At 38.1% G+C, this 24,057-nt stretch overlaps 1 protein-coding gene across 16 annotated transcripts in view; it reads left to right on the plus strand.

Annotated features, from left to right (window-relative positions):
* Positions 1-24,057, plus strand: part of myo18ab (myosin XVIIIAb) — a 272,295-nt gene that overhangs the window by 93,656 nt on the left and 154,582 nt on the right. For 5 of the 16 annotated variants that reach the window (XM_041198064.1, XM_041198065.1, XM_041198056.1 and 2 more), the window contains one exon: positions 16,803-16,890. In XM_041198064.1, coding sequence (XP_041053998.1) covers positions 16,803-16,890 — 88 coding nt within the window. Of the gene's footprint in view, positions 1-659; positions 756-2,972; positions 3,627-4,278; positions 4,372-8,368; positions 8,444-11,094; positions 11,218-13,759; positions 13,829-16,802; positions 16,891-24,057 lie in introns of those variants that run through there. The other 11 variants (XM_041198052.1, XM_041198062.1, XM_041198063.1 and 8 more) reach the window with 8 other exon arrangements.

Raw genomic sequence — 24,057 nt, forward strand, 5'->3', positions numbered from 1 at the left:
ATCCCACATGACAGAACTTTTATTGCAAAATCTAATGTGTGGTAAGGAATTCATCTGATTATGCAAAGACCTGTTCTAGATTTGGGCATTATTACCAGTTATGATGCTAGTTCAATTTTGCATGTAAAGAACAAAACAAAGGTTGTACCTGTCAATTTGCAGCTATATTTTTAAAATAAAGTTTATAAGTCTAATTATTGTAGAAGCTCATTCAGTGTGAAATCAAGACACCAGGCATTTTGGTGTTGGTGCAAACTATAATCATCATTTTTAAAATTCTGCTTGCTATCAACCATTAGTAGAATTCTGCTTCATTCAAACTTTACTGACAATGCTTTGAAAATAATAATAATACTTCAGTTTGTGGAATATAGAAGAATTAGGTTGTCATAAAAATGCGCAAGAAATTTCCAAATTTCTTTTCACTGGAAAAATAGCTCTCAAATCTAGTGAATGATTTTTTTGTCCGAGATAATCTGACAATTTTATACTCAAGAACAATGGAATTTATAGCTGAGGTTTCCTTTTAATTAAACATTTAATTATACATTTAGTATCCTTTCTTGAATTTTGCTGAATTGTAATGACAGACAGCACTGTTTCATGTATCATTCAAATTTTGGATAGTGATGTTGCATCCTCATCCTATAAATAATTAGGTTAAAGAGGAAAAGCCTGTTGCAAAGAAAAAATCAGTATCTGTTCTCAAATCAGAAAATCCAGATCAAGACCAAGAAGCAAACCTTGAACAATCTGTAAGTTTCATCAAGTGATAGTTATTTCTTGAAAATAATTTGTTCTGGTCAGTGCAAATTTGTTTTTAGATTCATCAGGAAAATAATTGCACTTACATTTTCAGTGTTTACACTGGAGGGATGGGATGGTGTAATGCTACAAAATGCTTATTGATTTACTTGGCACAATTGCATAAAATATTGTGTAATAATGGTGAACAAAAATGTACAGTTATCTGGAACTGTCTAAAATATATTTTCAACCAAGCTACATTAATGGTTAATAATACTTTTAAAATGTATACTGCAACACTGTTTCATTCAAACTAAGAATGGTTTAGAATTGATGAGAAGAGAATTTGGTTATAAGCAACAGAAACCTTGTTTTTCTGCACTTGATTTTTTTAAATGTGCCACAGCAGCGTTGTTATAGTAGACCTTCTGTCATTGGAAATACTGACTGATGCAGCATCAGCAGATGCAGTGGTTGTGTTGATTTCATTTGGGCCTGGAAGGTTTTCAAAGATCCTCCTCTAATCATCTAGATCATAGGAATAAAATGAAGGTTAGCTGAATAATTTTGCTGCAACTGTATGCTTGATTTAGGCCACATTGTGAACAATGTGTGATCTTATACTACAAAGTAATGTTCTATGGTGTTAGGAAGAGAACTGGAGATGTTGCAGCATTTTATTTGTCCATGTGAAGTGGCTGTTGGTGAAAATGGTATTTAGTTTGCCTGTCTGTTGAAACTAAAAGCTAGCATTGCTAATTTTGCTTAGCCTGGACATTCTATATTAAAAAAATCTTTATGTTTAATATTTTATGAACAAGTGTTAGCTAATGGTATTGTCATGAAAGCTGTCTAATTAGCAAGCAGATGCAAAATCATTTATCCGAAGATAAGTGTTGACATTTTATTAGATGATTGTTGGGTATTTAGTTGTGTTTAACCAAATTTAGACAGTAAATGAAATGCAGTCAGACATTCTGAAAAAAACCTTACTTTCTTTTAAAGAAAAGAACTGAATAACTTGTCTGCTTTCTATAAATGGAGGCCACAAGCCTTGCTGCACTGCAGCATATTAATTACTATCCTGTATGTCTTTTCAGGCATAGTGTGATTCAGTATTGCTTGCAGACAGGAAGCATATTAGCAAATTTGGCTGTAGTCTTAAGACTAATTGTTCATTAAAGGTTACCCAGGTGCTATATGCAGTAAAATTACCAAGAGTACATGAAGGTCAAGAGACCTGTTTTCTGAATATATTTTTCTTTGGCCAGTACCTACATACTATAACTGCTTTACAGTAGCTTGAATTAGTGAACGTAACCTAATTTTTGAAGTGGCAGGTCACTTGTACAACAATGCTTGTTAGGTCACAATTTTGTATTTAATTTTCATTCCATCTGTGTCATTACTTACAATCATATAGAACCAGCAGTTTAGGATAGAGGTATCATTTATGTTTAATATTTCATATTATTGAAATTTTACAGAAACATTTGATTTTGCAGAGAAAAAGATGTTATGGTTATATCTGCCTAATTTCTAATTTTCTCAATATCTTAAAAACAACTTGCACTGGCCTGTTCCATGAGCTGCATGCCTATCTTAATTTTAAAAAATATAAAATCCTAACACTAGCACAACAAAATTATTATTTTGTATATACCTATTGTCACTTCTAATATAGTTTTCTGTGCTTTTTGTAGTTTTAACAGCTTGAACCATTATTGAAGTGTAAAATATATGATACATATAGTGTATACATGCCATAAGTTTTTTGCCTTACTAACCAATAAAATGTATGTAGGGGCAGTTTGCCACTTTTTAATATACAAAAATATTCTGATACAGAAGAGTTTTTGCATCGATAACTTTATCTAAACATCCAAAAATGTATAGTGGCATTTAAAAGTTGTATCTGCTTTTGTAAATTTTATACACTTCTACAACTATTTACTCTAATGCATTTGATACTTCATTTTTCTTAATTCCATATTTGAATTAATACATTGATGATCTGGTAGGATCATCCTACCACATGAATGTAGTGTAGTTTTATTGCACAAGGATGGTTGGGGATAAAATGGGACTTTTTGTTGTACCAATGGTTTGTGTTCTTTCTTAAAATCACATTTGGGTTGTAATTCTGTTTCTTCTTGCTTTGCTACCACCAATATTTTTCTACTGTTTTAATTCATGCAACATTTTTTCTTATGCTGCATAACTAGTCAGAAAGAGGTGAAAATCATAATGCAATGCAAGTCAGGAGTGAAGAGATCTGCATTCCACAACCAGAAATAAATGGAGAAAGTGCATGTTCAACTGGATATTTTGAAAATGCACTTCATGTACAAGAGGAACTAAAGCAGAATACAAATGCTGCAAATCTGGAGGAGTCGCCTCATGAGACTGAGAGATTTCCGAAGAAAAAAGTGGTTAAAATCGTCAGGAAAGTGATACGGAAGGCTTTACCAGGAGAAAGTGGAAGTGATAAGGAAAAGGCCATGGAGACTAAGTGTAAAGAACAAGCAATGAAAAAGATGGTGGAGAGCAAAACAGCGTTGGAAGCAAAAGCAGGAACTAGAACTGAAATTGGCAAGACCACAGTATTAAAAGTTGAGAAAAATGTTCCTAATGCCCCCAAAGTAGAACCAGTAATTCCAGCAAAGGAAGCCGCTAAAGATGATATTTCAATGGGTTTAACTAGTCTGATGACAAGAGGAAAAACTAAAGATCACAAACCTCGGTTAAGACTCCCAGAAAAAAAGGAAGATGTTTCTGATAGTGTTTATAATAAAATGCCCACAATGCCACACTCACCTTCCTTGGAGCACATGGAAAAACAAAATGATCAACAAATGCCAGAACTGGTAAAAAGTGAGGTAACTGGCTAACCAAAACATGCATGTCCTAAGTTGGAGAAAGAGTTTCTGCCATTTTCTAATGCACATTTTAAAACCTACCACTACTGACCAAAAGACTGTTTTAGAACAGTGAAGAGAGTTATGACTTTTGCTTAATACTATCACAATGGCATAATTGGCAAATAACTGCTGTACACCTTAGGTTTGCTTGATCTGTTGTGAAAATATGGATATGTTTATTGCAAAATTCAGAAAATTGTAATTTCGTGAGAGGCAATCAGATTATTGATTGCCGTAGTGTCTTATGAAAGACAACTTTATTAAGCATTTATGCATGGAAAATGATTAATTGGAAATGTTACAATTTATGATTTTGTTTTTTGATTGGAACGTAAACGCATGGAAATGTGGAACATAAATGCATGGAAATGTGAAAGTTAGAATTAGTGCAGCTGTATTAAGAATAACCTTGAAACCAAATGCTAGTTGTGTTGTGCTACACTAATACTATAATCTCTTAATCTGAAATGATTGTGATAATCGTGACAGATTAAATTCAAATTAGATAATCTAGTAGACACTGAGTTTGAAGCATGATTTTAAGTTTCCAACCGATTAAACCTCCAATATTATATAAGCACATGCTGTTTCCTCTTTGGCTTATTTAAAGGAGACTGCACATTCCAATGCACAACAAATTCCAGTTCAGGAAAAGTTGCCTTCACTTGTTGCAGAAGAGTTTCCATCCGATGTCAGAATGCAGGTGTGTGACTATGGAAAGAATAGCACTGTGTATGATGATATTTCATTTCATTTGCAATGAACAGTGAAAAGACAATGCATTCTGTGAAAATCATAGGTTAGTTGTGACTTTGTATAAAGCTACAATATGCTTGCATACTTATGCCTGTGTTTAAATGGTGTACATGTTTTTACACCTGCAATAACCAAATTTTTAACAAGTTACCAAATGACCAGTTTCATGCTATTTTTAATTAAAGGAGAAACAAAGCTTTGAGCGAGAATTTTGAACAACGTACTTCCCAATCTTCTATTATAGAGAAGGCAATTATGATTACACCATATTACCTGTATGGTAAGCCACTTGCTATACGGAGTGTAAATTTCACAGGCAGTAGTGTACATTCTTGAGTTTGAGTGGTTTTGAAGCTGGCATGGAGTCCTGCCTCCTGCTGTTTGTAATGGTCCTGCACTGTCATGCATGTAATTAAGGCCAACCGAGACACCTAGCATAGGAGTAGAACTTATTCTTTTTTTTTCAAGAAGTCCAGCATTTAAGGTGGCATGTTTCCCCCCCACCCTATGAAAAAAGCTTGGTGAAAAGAAAGAAAGAGACTTGCATTTATATAGCTCCTTTCCAGACCTCAGTATGTTCTAAAGTGTTGTACAGCCAAGAAAATAGTTTTTGAAATATAAGCACTGTCGTAATGTTCATAGCAAGGTACCACAAACAACAGTGAGTGATGATCAGATAATTTGTTTTTTTTAGTGATGTTGGCTGAGGAATAAATATTAATAGAGCCACTTGGAGAACTCCTGGTTAGAATAGTGCTACTCGATGTGGTTTAAGGCCTAATTTGCAAGGTGACAACTTTATACAGTGCCGTTTTCCTTCAGTACCGTGATGGAGTGTCAACCTATATTTTATGCTTGGGTTTCTGGAATGGGACTTGTACCCACAACCTTCTGATTTGAGGGCGATAATGCTATCATAGTCATGGCTGATGCATTAGACTGTCATTGAGGGCGCTGACCTCTCTCTAGACTTTGCTTTCTCCTTAATTTTAAATTTTAATACCATTTTAAATTGATAAAAGACTAATTTTGTAGATTGTTTGAACATTTTAAAAATGATCTGTAGCAAAAATTTATCTCTCCAAAACTTTAATTAAAGTGGCTGCAGGAAAATTTGATTTCCCTCTCTGGTCTATGATATGTAGAGCATATGTGACATCATCACTCGTGGGGAGGTGGTGGACTAGTAATCCAGAGACCCAGGGTAATGCTCTGGGAACCCAGGTTCAAATCCTACCATGGCAGATGGTGGAATTGGAATTTTTAAAAAAAATCTAGAATTAAAAGTTTAATGATGGCCATGAAACCATTGTCGATTATTGTAAAAATTCCATGCAGTTTTTTGGGAAGGAAATCTGCTGTCCTTACCTGCTCTGGTCTACATGTGACTCCAGACCCATAGCAATGTGGCTGACTCTTAAATGCTCTCTGAAATGGTCTAGCAAGCCACTCAGTTGTATCACAATCACTAGAAAGTCTATAAGGAATGTGGACTGCAGCGGTTCAAGAAGGCAACTCACTTCCACCTTCTTGAGGGCACTTAGGGATGAGCAATAAATGCTGGCTATGAACAAGTGCAAAAAATGTTGCCTTTTCTCCCTTATGTTAGAGCTTAAATACATGTAAGACAGAAATAAACAGCAACTACTTTAAATTTAATTTATCAATGTTTTAATGTTAAAACGTGAAATGAATTTAATTATTGACTAAATTGATTATTTTAGGAATGTTCTTTCACCTATGCAGTTGAGGTTATAGGCATATTTTGCTTGAACTAAATGATATATTACCACAATTGGGTTATTAAAATTAATATACATTTTTAATTACATTTGAAAAAACACCAAAGGACACTTTGATCTGAAATGCCAACATAATTTTGGGCCAACAAAAGAAGAAAATTAAGTGATTTGTACGTTGGTTTGCTTGTGCAGTGAAAAGATAACTGTTGTGGTTGAAAACAAAAACAGAATTACCTGGAAAAACTCAGCAGGTCTGGCAGCATCGGCGGAGAAGAAAAGAGTTGACGTTTCGAGTCCTCATGACCCTTCGACAGAACTTTCTGTCGAAGGGTCATGAGGACTCGAAACATCAACTCTTTTCTTCTCCGCCGATGCTGCCAGACCTGCTGAGTTTTTCCAGGTAATTCTGTTTTTATTTTGGATTTCCAGCATCCGCAGTTTTTTTGTTTTTATCACTGTCGTGGTTGACCTGCTTTGAAACTTGATTCACCCTATATGCTAGATCCTTCTGCACTGTGTATCTTACAGTGTAACTCCATTCTGTCCCCCCTCCCATACTCCTAAAACTTTATTGGCTTGCAACAAAATACATGTGATTGTTAAATGATTTTGTGCTTTGTTCCTTTTCATTTATGTCATGTGGTTTAATGCTATTACTGTTGGGGTCCTAGTCCATGTGACAGGATTTTAAGCTTCTTCGACCGCAATGATGTAGTCTTTGAACCAGTACCATACAATTCTCATGGAATCAGTCTGTGAATGTTCCAGTTAAAAATGTGCTTTGGTAAAGTATTCTAATATTCAGAAACTAAAAAGTGAAGCTGTTTTCCCTGCTTCCTGCACTGCACTGCATTTCTTAGTCCAGGTATCAAAAGGTCAACCATATGAGCCACTCAAACTAAATCCCTGCATAATTTTCAGCACTGCTTTTTGGTACAAATAGCTTGGCTCCTGGAATTTATGCTGCTTGTAATTTTATTCTGTAACATCTAGTCTGCATCTGTAAACTTTGAGCATATATAGGAAGTAACTGTACCTTCTGATTATATGTTTTAAAATGATGCTAAATATCTGAAAATGCATTGATTGACAAAATATTCTGTGCCTTTTCAATGAGGTGAAGAGGGTACAACATGTATAGTGAAAAAAGTGGCTATTAATAGCTGGATTTTGCGGTCAGCAGTGAAGTGACGACCTTGGCACCGATCTCCAAGAAAGCTGCCCACAAAGATCTAGTGATCTCTGTGACATGAATTTCGTCTTTTTCTGATGTTAATTTGATTGGGGTGCCAATTATAGGGGATCTCTGGCATCAAGCAGCAGTGAAATAATCAAACAGGCTGAGTAGACAGTCACAATAAAGAATTCTGACAGCATACCAAGAAGTAAAATGCAATGATTATCCTTCACGTTGTAATAATTTTACAGAGTGAAATAAGGACTGGGACATACTCATGGGATTAATGTAGACGCTGAAATATCATAAACTTTAAAAAACCGACTTACGTTAAAAAGCTGTGCATTCTTTATCATAATGGAGAAATTTGACTTTCCACAAATATAGAAGTTTTCCAAAGCCAGAGAGGTTGTTCAGAAGTAATTATGACTTAGTACTCCAATAAAAACACAAATATACTTCATTCAACAAGGCATTAACATTTCAGGGTTTTATACAGTGAGACTAAAGCATAAAAAGTGGAATTTCATGTAGGTTCAAATGATTTCTAATTTATTTCCATCTTCAACAGTACCCAATGTTGAGGAGCAGAAAAGTACTGACAGCAGCTTTTGGATTTCCTCACTTAACTATGTATGTGTGATGCTAGAGATTGCTGTCAGTTTCAAAGTTGTAATTTTGGTTAAGCATGGACAGCTTCACTGCCACTACAAATGCAAAATCCAGGCCATGAGTACTGGTTTTGGCTGCTGGACTGAGAGAAGTCAAATTACCAGACGGATCACAATCTTTAGCTAAGCAGTGAAAACATTCTCAAGCTATTGCATTTCATGCAGAAAATGTTTTTGCAAACCTTCATTACCGTTTACACATAAGTCAGAAGCATGCATTTTAGGTTTAATTGTCATGGTGAACCAATAGTTGCATTGACATTAGCTAGTACCCAACACCACGCACCCCACAAATTTCAAGCCCAGTAAATAGATGTGAGCTGTTAATTGGAAAATTAATATTGTAATCTTTAGGCCCAGTGGATACCACAACAAATGACTCACACAGATGAAGCTCAGATGAGACTGGAGAGAATCTTCAAAACTTCAGTAAATAAATACACCATGCTTTGACTGTTGCTTGTGTTGGGCTGTTGGCACGTTTTTCCTGAAAGCTGAATCCTGTCTAAACTTTACATATACCAGTCATTTCATCTTTTAACCCTTACTTTCGTGCAGATGATCCAAACTATTAATTTTACTAATCAGTCAGTGATGTGCTGCAGGTGGATATACAATCTACATTTTACATAGTATTTCAAGAACAAAAATTTTTTGAAGTATTGAAGTGTGAAATATTACAGTTTGTAGCAAGCTTAAGTGATTGGTCCCATGAATACCTAAAATAATTTTGCTTTGTACGACATTGCATGTCGCTACAATTCGGTAAGAAAAGACCATTTTTCCCATCTGGGATCAATCTTATGGTACCCGATGAATATACTTAATTCTTATTATTGTTGTCTTTGGCTTCTGTTTTGAATCCTAACCACAGCTAAGTTGAACCTAGTATCCAAAGAGAAATCTACTTTCAAATTTAGTATATTGTGGGTTAACCTTTTTGACTTCAGTTTTCAAGGGATCATGTAGTAGATTGACAATGTAATAGCCCCAAATATAATTCATTTATTTTCTTTGGGTTCTGGGGTCATCTCATCACTTGGGGAAGTTTAGTCTTATAGTTCACTGAATCATACAGTGAAGAAAGAGGCCATTCAACCCATCCTGCCTGTGACAGCTCTTTGAAAGAGCCATCCAACTAGTTTCACTCCCCTGCTTTTTCCTTTATAGGCCAGCAGTTTATTTTCCTTTTCAAGTGCATATCTAATTCTCTTGGAATTTACTCTTGAATCTGCTTTCATCGCCCTTTCAGTCAATTTATTCTAGATTATAACAACTCTCTATATTCTATTGCCAAGCATCTTAAATCCTTGTACTCGGGTTACTCTTACCAGAGAATTGTTAACCTATTGGAAACAATTTCTCACTATTTACTCTATCAATACCTTCATAGTTTACCATAATTTCTGGAACAAATATCTTAACAGTACTAGAGCACTTTCATTTAGATTTTGACCTGGTGTGATGCCGTGGCAACAGTGATTTTGCATGCTTTTAGTTTTACATTTGCATTTACCAAGACTATATATAGTATGCATTTATATTTCACTTTTCAGTACTAACATTCATTAACATTTGTTATCTATTTTAAAACCTTGTCAGCATTGTTACCTGTTACCGTAAAGTCACATGCTTATGGAATCATAGAATCTTACAGCACAGAAGAAGGGCATTCAGCCTATTGTGTCTGTGCTGGCTCTTTAGGACTGTTCTTGCAACAGAGAAGGTTAAGAAGTGATCTAATCACAGTTTTCAAGATGATTAGTTTTGATAAAGAAAAAATATTCCCTGGTGAGCGCGTCAGTAACAATTATTCTTAGGTTTAAGATCAGCGGAAAAAGATCTGGAGGGACATGGAGGAGAAATTTTTTCAACTGAGATGGCAAGGGCTATGATGGATAAGAAAATTGAGGAGACTTATGACAATGCTGTAAAGAATTAATGAATAGAATAAAGTAACCAACTTGTTCATATGTACAGGCACTTGCATATTCTGTAGTATTAATTCACCAAAATGAACTTTATCCTATTGTTTATTGTAAAATGAGAAATGTATTCCATAAACTTCAGCATGTTTAATGTGGATAGATTTTAAAATCTTAAGAGTTTTGTTGTTACACTAAACAAAATCTACGTTTATTAAACCGCAATTTACAAACAGTGCTCAAGAAGTAGTATCACAGATTGTAATTTTGAATGTAGTCCTCAGAAAACTTTAGCCTTAAAAGGTAGAAGAGGAAAATTTTGTTTGCGTACTTCAATTATAATATTTGCTTTAGTTCTGTGCCATAAGTGGAGGCTTAAACTGTAATTGTACATTTGATGAGTTTGTTAAATATTCTGGCCAAGTGGCTTTAGTTTACACTTGGAAACTTTTGTCTATCAATCCCCGTCTAGCACATTTTGAACATTACAGTTATTTTAGTAAATTTACTACTGTGTTTGAATTTTGAAAATCATTTCTATCAACACTTTAGTTTAAGTAAATGCATTATTAACACTTGGTTCTCATAAATGTGGCAACAACATCAGGTATCATATAAACAAGATTAAGCGTTAGGCACCTTTCTCATCCATTAATGATAATTGCCCTGTGGTATGATGTAACAACATTCATAAGAATCCTGTATGCAATGTCTTAGTTTGGTCTAAATATAAATAACTTACAGCCATAGTATTAGCATTCCAATAAAAGCATGATTTAGCCATCATGGCCTAAACAGCTTCCTCTATGATCTGACAAAACAGTTTTCATCATATTTGCTTTGCTGAAGTCTAAATTTCAGATGGTGAATATTGTAGATTATAGTGAGAAACTCCAGAATATAAAGGAATGATGTCTACCGATGGGAAACTAGAAAGAAAATTGGAAAATATAAATCTTTTGATTTTTGGGTGCTATGCTCAAGGACTATAGTAGCCCATAAGCAGGTGTGCTATAATAATGGTTATATTATATTGTGTTTTTGGCTGTATCTCTATCTGTATCTGTGCAGTTATTTGCTTAATGATTTCATCTATCTTCATTCTCATTTTTTACATCTGGATCTTGTTTCTTTCACATTGCATTGTTGTCACAGCTGGAACCTGCGGTCCCACCTACCCAGAGCCTTGTTCCCTCTCAAGATTCCTCTGCTCGCTCCAACGATCTCGCACAGGCAGGTGTCTGGGCTGGTGTCTGTGCCCGTGTGTCATGCTGGACTGTAAGGCTGCCTTCATGTCTATCCTATGATTCCCACATCTCTGCTACAGCCCTTTATTTGCCTTGCTTATTTTTTTCCTGCTAATGTTTCTCCAGTGGTTTATTGATAAAGTGCACGAAGTCTCACCTAAAATTATTCACCTATTAATCTGGTTTAAATTAGTTAAAGGTTGGAGGAGAAAAATGTGATTTTTCAAAAGAGAGAGGATTTATTTAAAGGTAATGCTCCCAGTCTTCATTAACGTACTGTACTTCCTTGTTAAATTTAGAATTTTGATCAGTTGCTTTTTGGGATGCTAATTATTTTCACACTTTTTTTGGTCTTTGAAGTTTTAATATTTATAATCTATCTATAATAATATATTATATGTACTGGAACAAGGCATTTTGAAACGACAATAGTATCTTAAAAATTTGAATTAAGCCACTGTTGAGTTTACTGAAGTGTTGGTTAGCAGGCTCAAGAGCTTGCAAAAGTGACATGTATTTGGCATACAAAAAAAAAGTTGCATTTATGTGCTTAAAATCATCTGCATCAATGTTTTGAGACTAACTTAGTTTTGAAATGTTTCCTGAACTGAAACATGAGCCCTTTCTTTCCTTTTCCATCCTTGCCCCTTTCTCCCAAATACTTGCACCTCCCTGTTCCATCCAGTGCCATTTCCTGTTTCTTTAACCTGGGATTTTAAAAAGTGGGGAAAAATATAAAATTCCGTTTGCTGTTTAAAAATATTGATGTTAGAAATTAGGCAACATCAACATTTGCTTTCATTATTTGGTCAAAATTTGTTTCTTTTTTGGTTTCACATAAAGCTAATTACTGCTGCATGTCATTTTAATGTAAAAGACCCTGTGTACATAAACTGTAATTTATTTAAAAAATGGGTGTTTCAAAGAAAATCATAATTCTGCATATACAGACTCAAATTTGTTGATTGTATGCTCACTTAAGACTAGAATTTCACTAGGGTTGAAAATATAAAGTGTATAATTGGGATGGATAATTTAGTTTATTTGAGGAAGAGCACAATTGTTTCTCCTATCCTGGTCTTTCAGGGCCACTTGTCTTTTTGTAGTCCCTGAACACTTCCTTGCATCTCTCACTTTCTTCTCTGTGGCTTCCTATCTGTCAGCTGAGATGGTAATGCATGGAAATGCTGGGAAATATTCCAATTAAATTTCAAATTCTGAGGAAAGGAGAGGGGGCAATCTTATTTGTGACTCACTTTGTACGCGAGCATAGGCGCTATCCAGTGTTGAACATGTATGCTTCCTGTCAAATCTGGTGTGTCACTTTTTATATTAACCCAAGACCAAGACTACAAGACTGCTGGCTACTGACATGGATTTGCACAGTCGACTGCAACATCAAATGCAAACTTGCCAGGCTAGTAGTTAGGAAGACCCATTTTTAATTAATTCTGTCAAATTTACTTATAGGTTTTAGCTGTTTGCTGCAGATAAGAATGTAAAGAAACTGGTGCCACTAGTAGGTATTTAATGCAAAAGAAGCTAGTTTATACTAATTTTCAGTTATTACGGAACTGACTTTCACATAAAAATTAGTCATGAAAGTCATCCTGCTATACATTATGTTCATAAGATGAACATTATGCTTAAACATAAGATTTTACGTTTTTGCTTTAATTTGTTTTCCGGATATGGGTGATGCTGGCAAGGCCAAATGTATTGCCCATCTCTCATATAATGATTAGAGGCTGCTGTCGTCAACTGCAACAGGCCTTGTAATGATCACTTGTAAAACTGCATGGCTTAGTGGGTCATTTCAGAAGGCATTAAGAGTGAACCATGTAGAATTTACTGGTCACGTATAAACTATATGGAGTAGGATAATTGGTTCACTAATGCCCTTCAGAGGAAGGAATTTCTGTGGTTTACACACATTGTAAACCAAAGATAATGAACAACTGACATCAGCTATGCAGTCTCCCAACCTTTAAATGGAAACCACCAGAAATATTCAGCATTGCGCTCAAAACTTTAGACTTGGGTGAACTGCTTAATTCTTTTTTTCCATTTGACTTTGTTTATGTTGGTGTGGAGGTAGGGGCATTGCTCAATTACTGCTAAGTCCAGATTGAAAATGCTCTCGAATCCCCTTTTAATTACTTAAACTACAATCTTTAATGACTATTGCTTACACTTCAATTTTGAGTTTAGCTTTGAAGTAGCTGATCAATTTATAACATTTGAACATTTAAGGTTATGTTTTCCCCCCTTGGTTTTTTCCCTTTTATCATGTGTCTACCCATCAACTACTAAAGATGCTGATGTATGGTTCCAATGTGTCACTTAAGTATCCTTTTTTGAGAGAGTCTGGTAGTGAGAAATTCATTATAATATTTTATTTAAAGAGATGAAAGTATCAAGGTAACTCAAGTGCAAAATGGAATTACATGTGTTTGTAAGTCAGAAACTTGAATAGAATATTATGAATGTTATAGGTGAAAGATACAAAATAGCACTTTTAAATCTTGGTTTGCTTTTCTTTGCTGTGCTTGGCTTATGCTGCTGCTCACCAGAATCAGGTGGAAGAGGTGCCAGCAGCTGTGCTACAGTCTTCCTCAGCATCTGCTTCTACTCAGCCCCAGGTTGGCATTTAAATCTCAATGCTGCTTTTGACAAGTTGGTGCCTATGAAGTACTTGCATGTTGTATAATATTAAACCTGTCCTCCATTTTACATTTTTATTTTCTTAAATATTTATTCTTTCCAAATAACTAGGTACAAACATTGTTTTTTGCAATCCCTCCCTATCTGGGAATATCTTGTGTATTACAAGTAGAGAATTGATTTGGTAATTTTAAAACTTTTGCAGTAGTGTTGGTATTTCTATTTGATAATTCATTTTAATAGAATTCCATTAAAAACGGTCATTTTTAACAGGATTTTAGCTTAATTAAAGATGTTACTGATTAAAATTGGAGTGCCTTTTCATTTCATTTTTACTTTAAATTTCATAATTCGGCTTCTTGCATTAGCTATAAATAATAAGCAATAGATAAATGATTATAAAATAGCAACTGGTCATGAAATGAAAGCCTGAGTAATTTAGAAATGTTATTTTAAACATGATACTGCCTTTAGTTACTGCCTTTACCTTGCTCTATTGTATGTATTTTACATAATGTTTATTCATTATTAATGTTTTAACAGTTCAGAATTTGCTACTTTGACATAGTAGGTTTGCTGATGGTTTATAGATGTGCGTTAATAAGTGATTTGGTTTTGGGTGTGAAGAACATCATACTAAGTATTATAGTATGTTAGTCCTTTTCATCATATTCACTGACAATGAACAATCACATAGCAGTTTATTAAGCAATTATATTTTATAAGAATTATTTATAAGAGTGCTGAGAAAACCAAAATAGTATAATTTAATTCCTGAGAGTGTGACATGAATTGTCTTATAATTTTCAGCTGATTGAAGCCTTAAGAGCATTGCTGTTACATTAATTATGAAAGTTTCTAGATGCAGGGATAGAATACTTCACCTTCATGCTAACCCAAATGAATGTAATATTTAAAGATTGGTAGTTCAGATTCTTATATCATTTTAATGCCAACACTATTGTTAAAGGATTTTATTGCATCTGATACTATTTCAAATGAAAGAATAGGTTTAAATCTTTGCTTTATCTTTTTTCCTTTTACGAGCTGTGTGTTGTGCTGTTAAAAGCTTACTAATTCACATAACCTCCAGTGTTGATGAAGTTTGTCAAAACTAATGATGCAATATATTTTCATCAGTGTTCCATGCAAACCTAAATCCGGAAGCAGCTGATATGTGACTTTATAAAGTGCATTTGAGTAGCCATGATGTCGTTTATAATTAGCCCATTTCATATCTTTTGAGGTTATTGGTAGACTGTTCATTACTGTTTTATTTCATATAAAATGGGAACAGTGTTTAATAGACTGATTATCTGGGTTTCCATTTTGCATGGACTATGTCAAGTCTATTTTATAACAGTTCTCTTATATTCTCTTATGTAACACAAATTCTTAGGTTACATGTTTCCAAGCAAAGACTTATGAAAGGACAGAAAATGCATGAGAATGCTCAGCAGATCTGGCAGCACCTGTTGACAAGGAAACAGTTAACTTTTCAGGTTGATGACTGTTCAGGAGAAGGGTCTGATGAAGGGTTATAGACCTGAAACGTTAATGTTGTTTCTTGCTTCATATGTGCTTATCAGACCTGCTGAGTATTAATAACATTTTCTGGGTTTTTTTCCAGTATTCCAGCATCTACAGTAGTTTGCTCTTCACTTAACAAGTTTTTTCTGCACTGTTAACCACCTTTTATAGTGAAACCTTTGACTGAGGTAAAAAAATCAGGCCATTAGATCTGCACCTTTGTGTTGAGCTAACCTTGAAAGGGTACTTAGGTAACACCTGGAGGGCTTGTTGCCTTTGGTTGATAAATCCAATATTCAGTTTTCTTGTGCTTTCTCATGACTGAGAATCCTCTTCCTAAGAACAACTGGTTCAGACTTCTGCAATATTTGTTGATGCGCATGGAAAGAAGATATTCCAAACCAACTGTGTGCTCTCTTGGAAACTATTGTGTATTATTTCACGTTAATTAGTCATCAAAGTCATTGATACCCAAAGACTTCCCATCTGCAGGGCTGATGACCAGGGTTGGCTGCTTAAGTTCAAGTTAACAGATGAAGCTCATAAATAGATGTTCAAATAATGTAAAAGCTATTTAGTAGAATCTTCAAAACATCTTTTAACAGATGTTCAATCATGTAGTCTGCAGTTTCTGTTGCACTATTTCTCATATTTTCTCTAATCAACATTTAAATACCTGTATACTCTGTGAGCCAAGACTACAAATCTGTCCAAACATTCAAAATTTAAGAGAACTCAACAAGGGAACTTTTGACCCAGAAATGGACAAAAGCTTGGCCAAATGAGGATAGATTGGAGAGGTTGGGACAGTTCTTCTTGGAGAGGAGGCTGCTGAGAGGAGATTGAATGTTCAAAATCATGAGGGGACTGGACAGAGTAGATAGGGAGAAGCTGTTCTCACTTGTAAAAGGATCAAGAACGTGAGGGCACAGATTTAAAGTGACTTGCAAAAGAAGCAAGTGTGAAGTGAGAGAAAACTTTTCAAACAATGAGTGGTTTGGGTCCAGAATGCGCTGCCTGGAAGTGTAGTGAAGGCAGGTTCAATTGAGGCATTCGAGAGGACATTAAATGATTATTTGAATAGAAACAATGTGCAAGGGTATAGGGAAAAGGCAGGGCAATGGCAGTAGGTCATAATGCTCATTTGGAGAGCCGGTGCAGACATGAATGGGCCGTATGGCCGCCTCCTGTGCTGCTAAGATTCTGTGAAATGGGAAAAAAGCAAGATAGGTGATAACCCCATAGATAACTAACTTTGCAAGTGTCTAACACAAAGATTTGTGTTCCATAAGAGAATATGTAATGAGATGATTTTATTTTTACTTTGTGGTCTTGCAATTTTGTAATGGGTGACAAGATGCCTATCTTTGCCTTACTCTCTCAAGTAATATGACATTCCCTTTTGCACTTTTGCAATTACAGTCAAAGACCGAGGAGCAGATCGCTGCAGAGCAAGCATGGTATGAAGCAGACAAGGTGTGGCTGGTTCACAAAGATGGCTTTTCATTAGGTAATTTTAAATGTCAATTCTTATTCATTATTGCTTCTGCAGCTAATTTCCATTAATCATGCAATAGTTCTTTATTTTACGGGGTAGGCCATTTAGCCCTTCAAGCCTGTTCCACCATTCATGGCTGATCTGCGACTTAACTCCATATACCCGCCTTTGCCCTATATCCCTTAACACTTCTGGTTAACAAAAATCTTTCAAGCTCAGTTTTGAAGTAAAGAATTGATCTGCATCAATTGCCATTTATGGAAGAGAGTTCCAAACTTCTACCAACGTTTGTGTGATGTACTGCTTCCTAATTTCACTCCTGAAGAGTCTGGGATCTAATTTTTTGTCTACATGCTCTAGTCCCCAGCTTGTGAAATAATTTCCCCCAAAGTTTCCCTTAATATCTTGAAAGCTCCAATTAAATCAACCTTTAATCTTTTAAAATCCAGGGACTATAACCCTAGTTTGTGTAATATCTCATTGCAATTTAACCCTTGGAGTCCACATATCAATCTGGTAAATCTACGCTGCATTCTTTCCTGAGCTAATATATACTTTCTAAGGTGTGGTGCCCAGAACTGCTCATAGAACCCTAGGTGGAATCTAACCAGGGCTTTGTATAGTAGAAGCATGACTTCAGCCCCCTTGTATTCCATTCCTTTAGATATAAAGGCCACCATTCCATGGGCTGTTTTGATTATTTACTTTGATTATTATTTCATGATATTTTAATGATATGTGTAGCTGGACCCCCAAGTCTCTTTGAGCCTTCACTGATTCTAGCTTTTCCTTATTTAGAAAATACTCTGTTCTGTTCCTTTTTCTTGGGTCCAAATTGGATGACCTAACATTTGCCTACATTGAAATTCAATTGCCAAAGCTTTGCCTATTCACTTAATCTATTAAAATCTCTTTGTAATTTTATACCTCTATCTATACTGCTCATAATAGCTCCTATCTTTGTGTTATTGGTAGATTTAGATATGTGGCTTTCTATCCTATCAGCCAGGTAACCAGGACATTAATGAATACAGTGAACAGTTGAGCCCCAACACAGATCCTTGCTGGTCACTAGTCACAATCTGCCAATTAGAGCCCCTAGCCCTACTCTCTATGGCCCAAATCTTCTGGTCTCTGGGTCATCGGAGGTGGGACGAAAGTTAGGAGATGCAAGTCAGGACCCTGAAGAAGTCCTGACCCACAGACGTGTGCAGAAATTTACTCAAAAGTTTAAACTTCCGATGGGCTGATTTTCACTATCCAGGCCCCTCCGTGAAGGTCTCAGGCCCTGAGCTCAGTGTAGAGACTTGGGCCAGATATGCAGGATTTACCTGCATACTTACTCTGGAAATGTTATACAGTTTAATACCTAGCCTAACTCAGTGGTTAGCCAGCATAACTCAACTGAGCAATCACACACCCCACCTCTATCCCCTCCCCCTGCCAGACCACATGACCACCACCCCCACCCCTGATCAGACCTGACTATCCTCCCCACCAACCAGACCTGACTATCCATTTCACCCACCTCCTCATTCACTCGCTCACACTCACACAGACATGGACCTTTAAAACCTACCCAAATAGGGCAGCTACTGTCATGGAAAGTGGGTGTGTCCTCCCTTCTGTCTCCTCTTGCACTCACCGATCTTCTCTGACTGCGCTGACCCTTAGGTGCTTCAGCCAGAATCGGAAAAAAACACCTGAAAAATTGCAGAAATCTTTGCCGGCAGGGTCAGTGCACTCAGCATCGGCGCTGACTAAGCACTTGCCCCTGTCTCTTTCTGCTCCATCAATTTCGTAAATAGGTCAATAATTTGCCTTCAATCTCATGAACCTCAACTTTAGCTAACAGTGCCTTATGCTGAACTTTGTGAAATGCCTTTTGAAAATCCGTTTAAATAGCATCCATTGACATTCCCTCGTCGATCGGACTGTGCTGACATCACCCACCCTCGACAAATGCTGATTGTCTGATGAACTGAAAATTTTCAAGGTGTTCTGTCTCCCTATAGTTAATTGTAAACTTTTTTAAGCAATTTTCCAATAACAGATGTTAAGCTTACTGGTTTCTATTTTCTTAGTTTCTCTGTCACATTTCTTAAATAGATTAAGTTGTACAATTTACCAATCTGGACGAATAGCTCCTGAATCAAGAAAGCATTGGAAGATTATAGTTAGGGCATCTGCAATGTTCTCAGCTACTTCCTTTAAAACCCTGGGATGGAAGCCATGTGGTGCTGGGGATTTGTCACTCTTTCATGCCATAAATTTATGCATTACCGTTACCTTGCTTACATTAATTTTGTGAGTCTTGTGTTTGACTCAGTAATAGTTTCCTTGGGATGTCTGGCATGTTGACATCCTTCTCCATTTTAAGTACTGACTCAAAGCAATTAAAAACCTTTTAAAAATATTGTTTTCCAAGCCCTGAATTAACTTACTATGATAAATTAGGGTCTCGTAACTAATGCTTGATACACCAGTATTAAACATTCCTATTTTAAAGTTTTAAGATGGGGGAAGTGGTGGCTTAGTTGTATTGTCACTGGGCTAGTAGTCCAGAGTCCCAGGGTGATGTCCTGGGGACTTGGGTTCGAATCCCAACATGGCAAATGGTGGAATCCAATAAAAAATATGGAATTAAAATTCTAATGATGACCATGAAACCATTGTTGATTGTGGTTTAAAGAAAACCCACCTGGTTCACTAATTTTCTTTAGGGAAGGAAATCTGCCGTCCATATCTGGTCTGCATGTGACTCCCAATCGACAGCAAGGTGGTTTACTCTTAACTGCACTCTGAAATGGCCGAACAAGCCACTCAGTTGTATCAGATGGCTAAAAAGCCTAAAAAAAGGAATGAAACGGGATGGACCACCCTGCAATGACCTTGGTAATGGAAATGACAACAGCAAACTCAGCTCTATTGGCCCTACTAAGTCCTCCTCATTAACAAATTGTTAGAAGTGTCCAAATTGCGAGAGTTGTCTCTCAGCCTAGTTAAACAATAGCCTGAACATAGTCATACTCACAGAATCGTACTTTACAGAAGAAAATATCCCAGACACCATCACCATTCTTGGGTATGTCCAGTGTCACTGGCAGGGCAGACCCAACAGAAGTGGTGGCACAGTGGTATACAGCAGGGAGGGAGTTGCCCTGGGAGTCCTCAACATTGACTGCAGACCCCATGTGGTCTCATGGCATCAGGTCAAACATGGGTAAGGAAACTTGCTGCTGATTACCACGTACCGTGCTCCTCAGCTGATGATTCAGTACTTCTCCATGTTGAGCACGACTTGGAGGAAGCACCGAGGATGGCAAGGATGCAGATTGTACACTGCGTGGGTGATTTCATTGTTCATCACCAGTACAGACTGAGCTGGCTGAGTCCTAAAGGACTTAGCTGCCAGAACGGGTGCGCAGCCGGTGGTGAGGGAACCAACAAGAGGGAAAAGCATACTTGACCACATCCTCACCAACCTGCCTGCTGGGATGTATCTGTCCATGACAGTATAGGTAGGAGCGACCACCGCACAGTCGTTGTGCAGATAAAATTCTGTCTACACATTGAGGAAACCCTCCATCGTGTTTTGTGGCACTACCACCATGCTAATTGGGATAGATTTCGAACTGATCTAGCAACTCCAGGTTTGGCATCCGTGAGGTGCTGTGGGCCATCAGCAGCAGCAGAACTGTACTCAACTCCAAGTTGTAACCTCATGGCCTGGTGTATCCCTCATTCTACCATTACCACGAAGCCAGGGGATCAACCTTGGTTCAATGAAGAGTCAGGAGGGCATAGCAGGAGCAGCACCAGGCATACCTAAAAATGAGGTGTCAATCTGGTGAAGCTAAAACGCAGGACTACTTGCATGCCAACAGCATAAGCAGCAATCGATAGACAGAGCTAAGCAATTCTACAATCTACAGATCTAAACTCTGTAGTCCTGCCATATCCAGTCATGAATGGTGGTGGATAATTAAACAACTCACTGGAGGAAGAGGCTTCACACAAGTCCCCATCCTCAGTGATGGGGGAGCCCAGCACATCAGTGCAAAAGATAAGGCTGAAGTATTTGCAACAATCTTCAGCCAGAAGTACTGAGTGGATGATCCATCTTGGCCTCCTCAGGAGGCCCCCAGCATCTCAGATGCCAGTCTTCAGCCAATTCGATTTTTTTTTATTCATTCATGGGATGTGGACTTGGCTGGCTGGGCCAGCATTTATTGCTATCTATCTGTAGTTGCCCTTGAGAAGGTGGTGGTCAGCTGCCGCCGTTCCTTGCTGCAGTCCGTAGGTACACCCACAGTGTTGTTAGGAAGGGAGTTCCAGGATTTTGACCCAGCGACAGTGAAGGAACGGTGATATATTTCCAAGTCAGGATGGTGAGTGACTTGGAGAGGAACTTCCAGGTGGTGGTGTTCCCATCTGTTTGCTGCCCTTGACCTTCTAGGTGGTAATGGTCATGGGTTTGGAAGGTGCTGTCCAAGGACCCTTGGTGAATTCCTGCACTGCATCGTGTGGATGGTACACAGTGCTGCTACTGTGCGTCAGTGGTGGAGGGAGTGAATGTTTGTGGATATGGTGCCAATCAAGTGGACTGCTTTGTCTGGGACAGTGTCCAGCTGCTTCAGTGTTGTGGGACCCTCACTCATCCAGGCAAGCAGGGAGTATTCCATCACACTCCTGACTTGTGTCTTGTAAATGGTGGACAGGCTTTGAGGAGTCAGGAGGTGAGTTACTCATCATACGATTCCTAGCCTCTGACCTGCTCTTGTAGCCACAGTATTGATATGGCTAGTCCAGTTCAGTTTCTGGTCAATGGTAACCACCCCCCCCCACCCAACCAATGTTGATAGTGGGGGATTCAGTGATGGTAATGCCATTGAATATCAAGGGGCGATGGTTGTATTCTCTCTTGTTGAGGACGATCATTGCCTGACACTTGTGTGGCATGAACGTTACTTGCCACTTATCAGCCCAAGCCTGGATATTGTCCAGATCTTGCTGTATTTGGACATGGGCTGCTTCAGTATCTGAGGAGTCACAAATGATGCTGAACATTTTGCAATCATAAGTCAACATCCCCCTGTTCTGACCTTATGATGGAAGGAAAGTCATTGATCAAGCAGCTGAAGATGGTTGGGCCTAGGACACTACCCTGAGGAACTCCTGCAGCCATGTCCTGGAACTGACCTTCAACAACCACAACCATCTTCCTTTGTGCTAGGTATGACTCCAACCGGCGGAGTATTTTCCCCCTGATTCCCATTGACTCTGGTCTTTTTAGGGCTCTTTGATGCCACACTCATTCCACGTGATGTCAAGAAATGGCTGAAGGCACTGGATACTGCCAGTGCTATGGGTCCTGACAATATTCTGACAATATTACTGAAGACTTGTGTTCTTAGAACTTGCCATGTCCTTAGCCAAACTCTTCCACTACAACTACAACACTGGCACCTACCAGGCAATTTGGAAATTTGCCCAGGTATGTCCTGCGCCTAAAAAGCAGGACAAATCCAACCTGCCCAATTACCACCCCATCAGTCTTATCTCGATCATCTGTAAAGTGATGGAAGTGGTCATCAACGGTGCTAGCAAGTGGCACTTGCTAAGCAATAACCTGCTCACTGATGCTCAGTTTGAGTTCCACCAGGGCCACTCAGCCCCTGACCTCATTACAACATTATTTCAAACATGGACAAAACATGGACAAAGAGCTGAACTTCAGAGGGGAGGTAAGAGTGACTGCTTTTGATATCAAGGCAGCATTTGACCGAGTGTGGCATCAAGGAGCCCTAGCAAAACTGGAATCAAGGGGGAAAACTCTCTGCTGGTTGGAGTCATAGCACAGAGGAAGATGGTTGTGGTTGTTGGAGGTCAGTTCCAGGATATGACTGCAGGAGTTCCTCAGGGTAGTGTCCTAGGCTGAACCATCTTTAGCTGTTTCATCAATGACCTTCCTTCCATCTTAAGGTCAGAAGTGGGAATATTCGCTGATGATTGCACAATGTTCAGCACCATTCATGACTTTTCAGATACTGAAGCAATCCATGTCGAAATGTAGCAAGACCTGGACAACATCCAGGCTTGGGTTGACAAATGGCAACTAACATTGGGGCCACACAAGTGCCAGGCAACGACCATGTCCAAGAAGAGAGAACCTAACCATCGCCCTTGACATTCAATGGCATTACCATTGCTGAATATCTCACTATCAACATCCTGGAGGTTACCATTGACCAGAAACTGAACTAGACTAGTCATATAAATACTGTGGCTACAAGAGCAGGTCAGAGGCTAGGAATTGTATGAGGAGTAACTCACCTCCTGACTCCCCAAAGCCTGTCCACCATCTACAAGGCACATGTCAGGAGTGTGATGGAATACTCCCCACTTGCCTGGATGAGTGCATCTCCAACAACACTGAAGAAGCTGGACACCATCCAGGACAAAGCAGCCCATTTGATGGGCACCCTGTCCACAAACATTCATTGAAAAGCAGTGGTAACAGTGTGTACCATCTACAAGATGCACTGCAGGAACTCACCAAGGCTCCTTACACGGCACCTTCCAAATCCACGACCAGCCCCATCTAGAAGGACAAGGGCAGTAGATACATAGGAGCACCACCACCTGGGAGTTCCCCTCCAAGTCACTCACCATTCTGACTTGGAAATATATTGCTGTTTCTTCACTGTCGCTGGGTCAAAATCCTGGAATTCCCTCCCTAACAGCACTGTGGGTGTGCCCACACCGCATGAACTGCAGCGGTTTGAGAAGACAGCTCACCACCACCTTCTCAAGGGCAATTAGGGATGGGCAACAAATGTTGGACTCCAACCAGTGGAGAGTTTTCCACCAAGTCCCATTGATTCCAGCTTTGCTAGGGCACCTTGATGCCACACTCAGTCAAATAGGGCCTTGATGGCAAGGGCAGTCACTCTCACCTCACCTCTGGAGTCCAGTTCTTTTGTTCATGTTTGAACCAAGGCTGTAATTAGGTCAGGAGCTGAGTGGCCCTGGTGGAACCCAAGTTCAGCGTCAGTGAGCAGGTTATTGCTAAGCAAGTGCCGCTTGATAGCACTGTTGATGACCCCTTCAATCATTTTACTGATGATCGAGAACCGCCTGATGGGGCAGTAATTGGCCAGGTTGGATTTGTCCTTT

This window comes from Carcharodon carcharias, chromosome 10, assembly GCF_017639515.1.
Source record: "Carcharodon carcharias isolate sCarCar2 chromosome 10, sCarCar2.pri, whole genome shotgun sequence".
NCBI lineage: Eukaryota > Metazoa > Chordata > Chondrichthyes > Lamniformes > Lamnidae > Carcharodon > Carcharodon carcharias.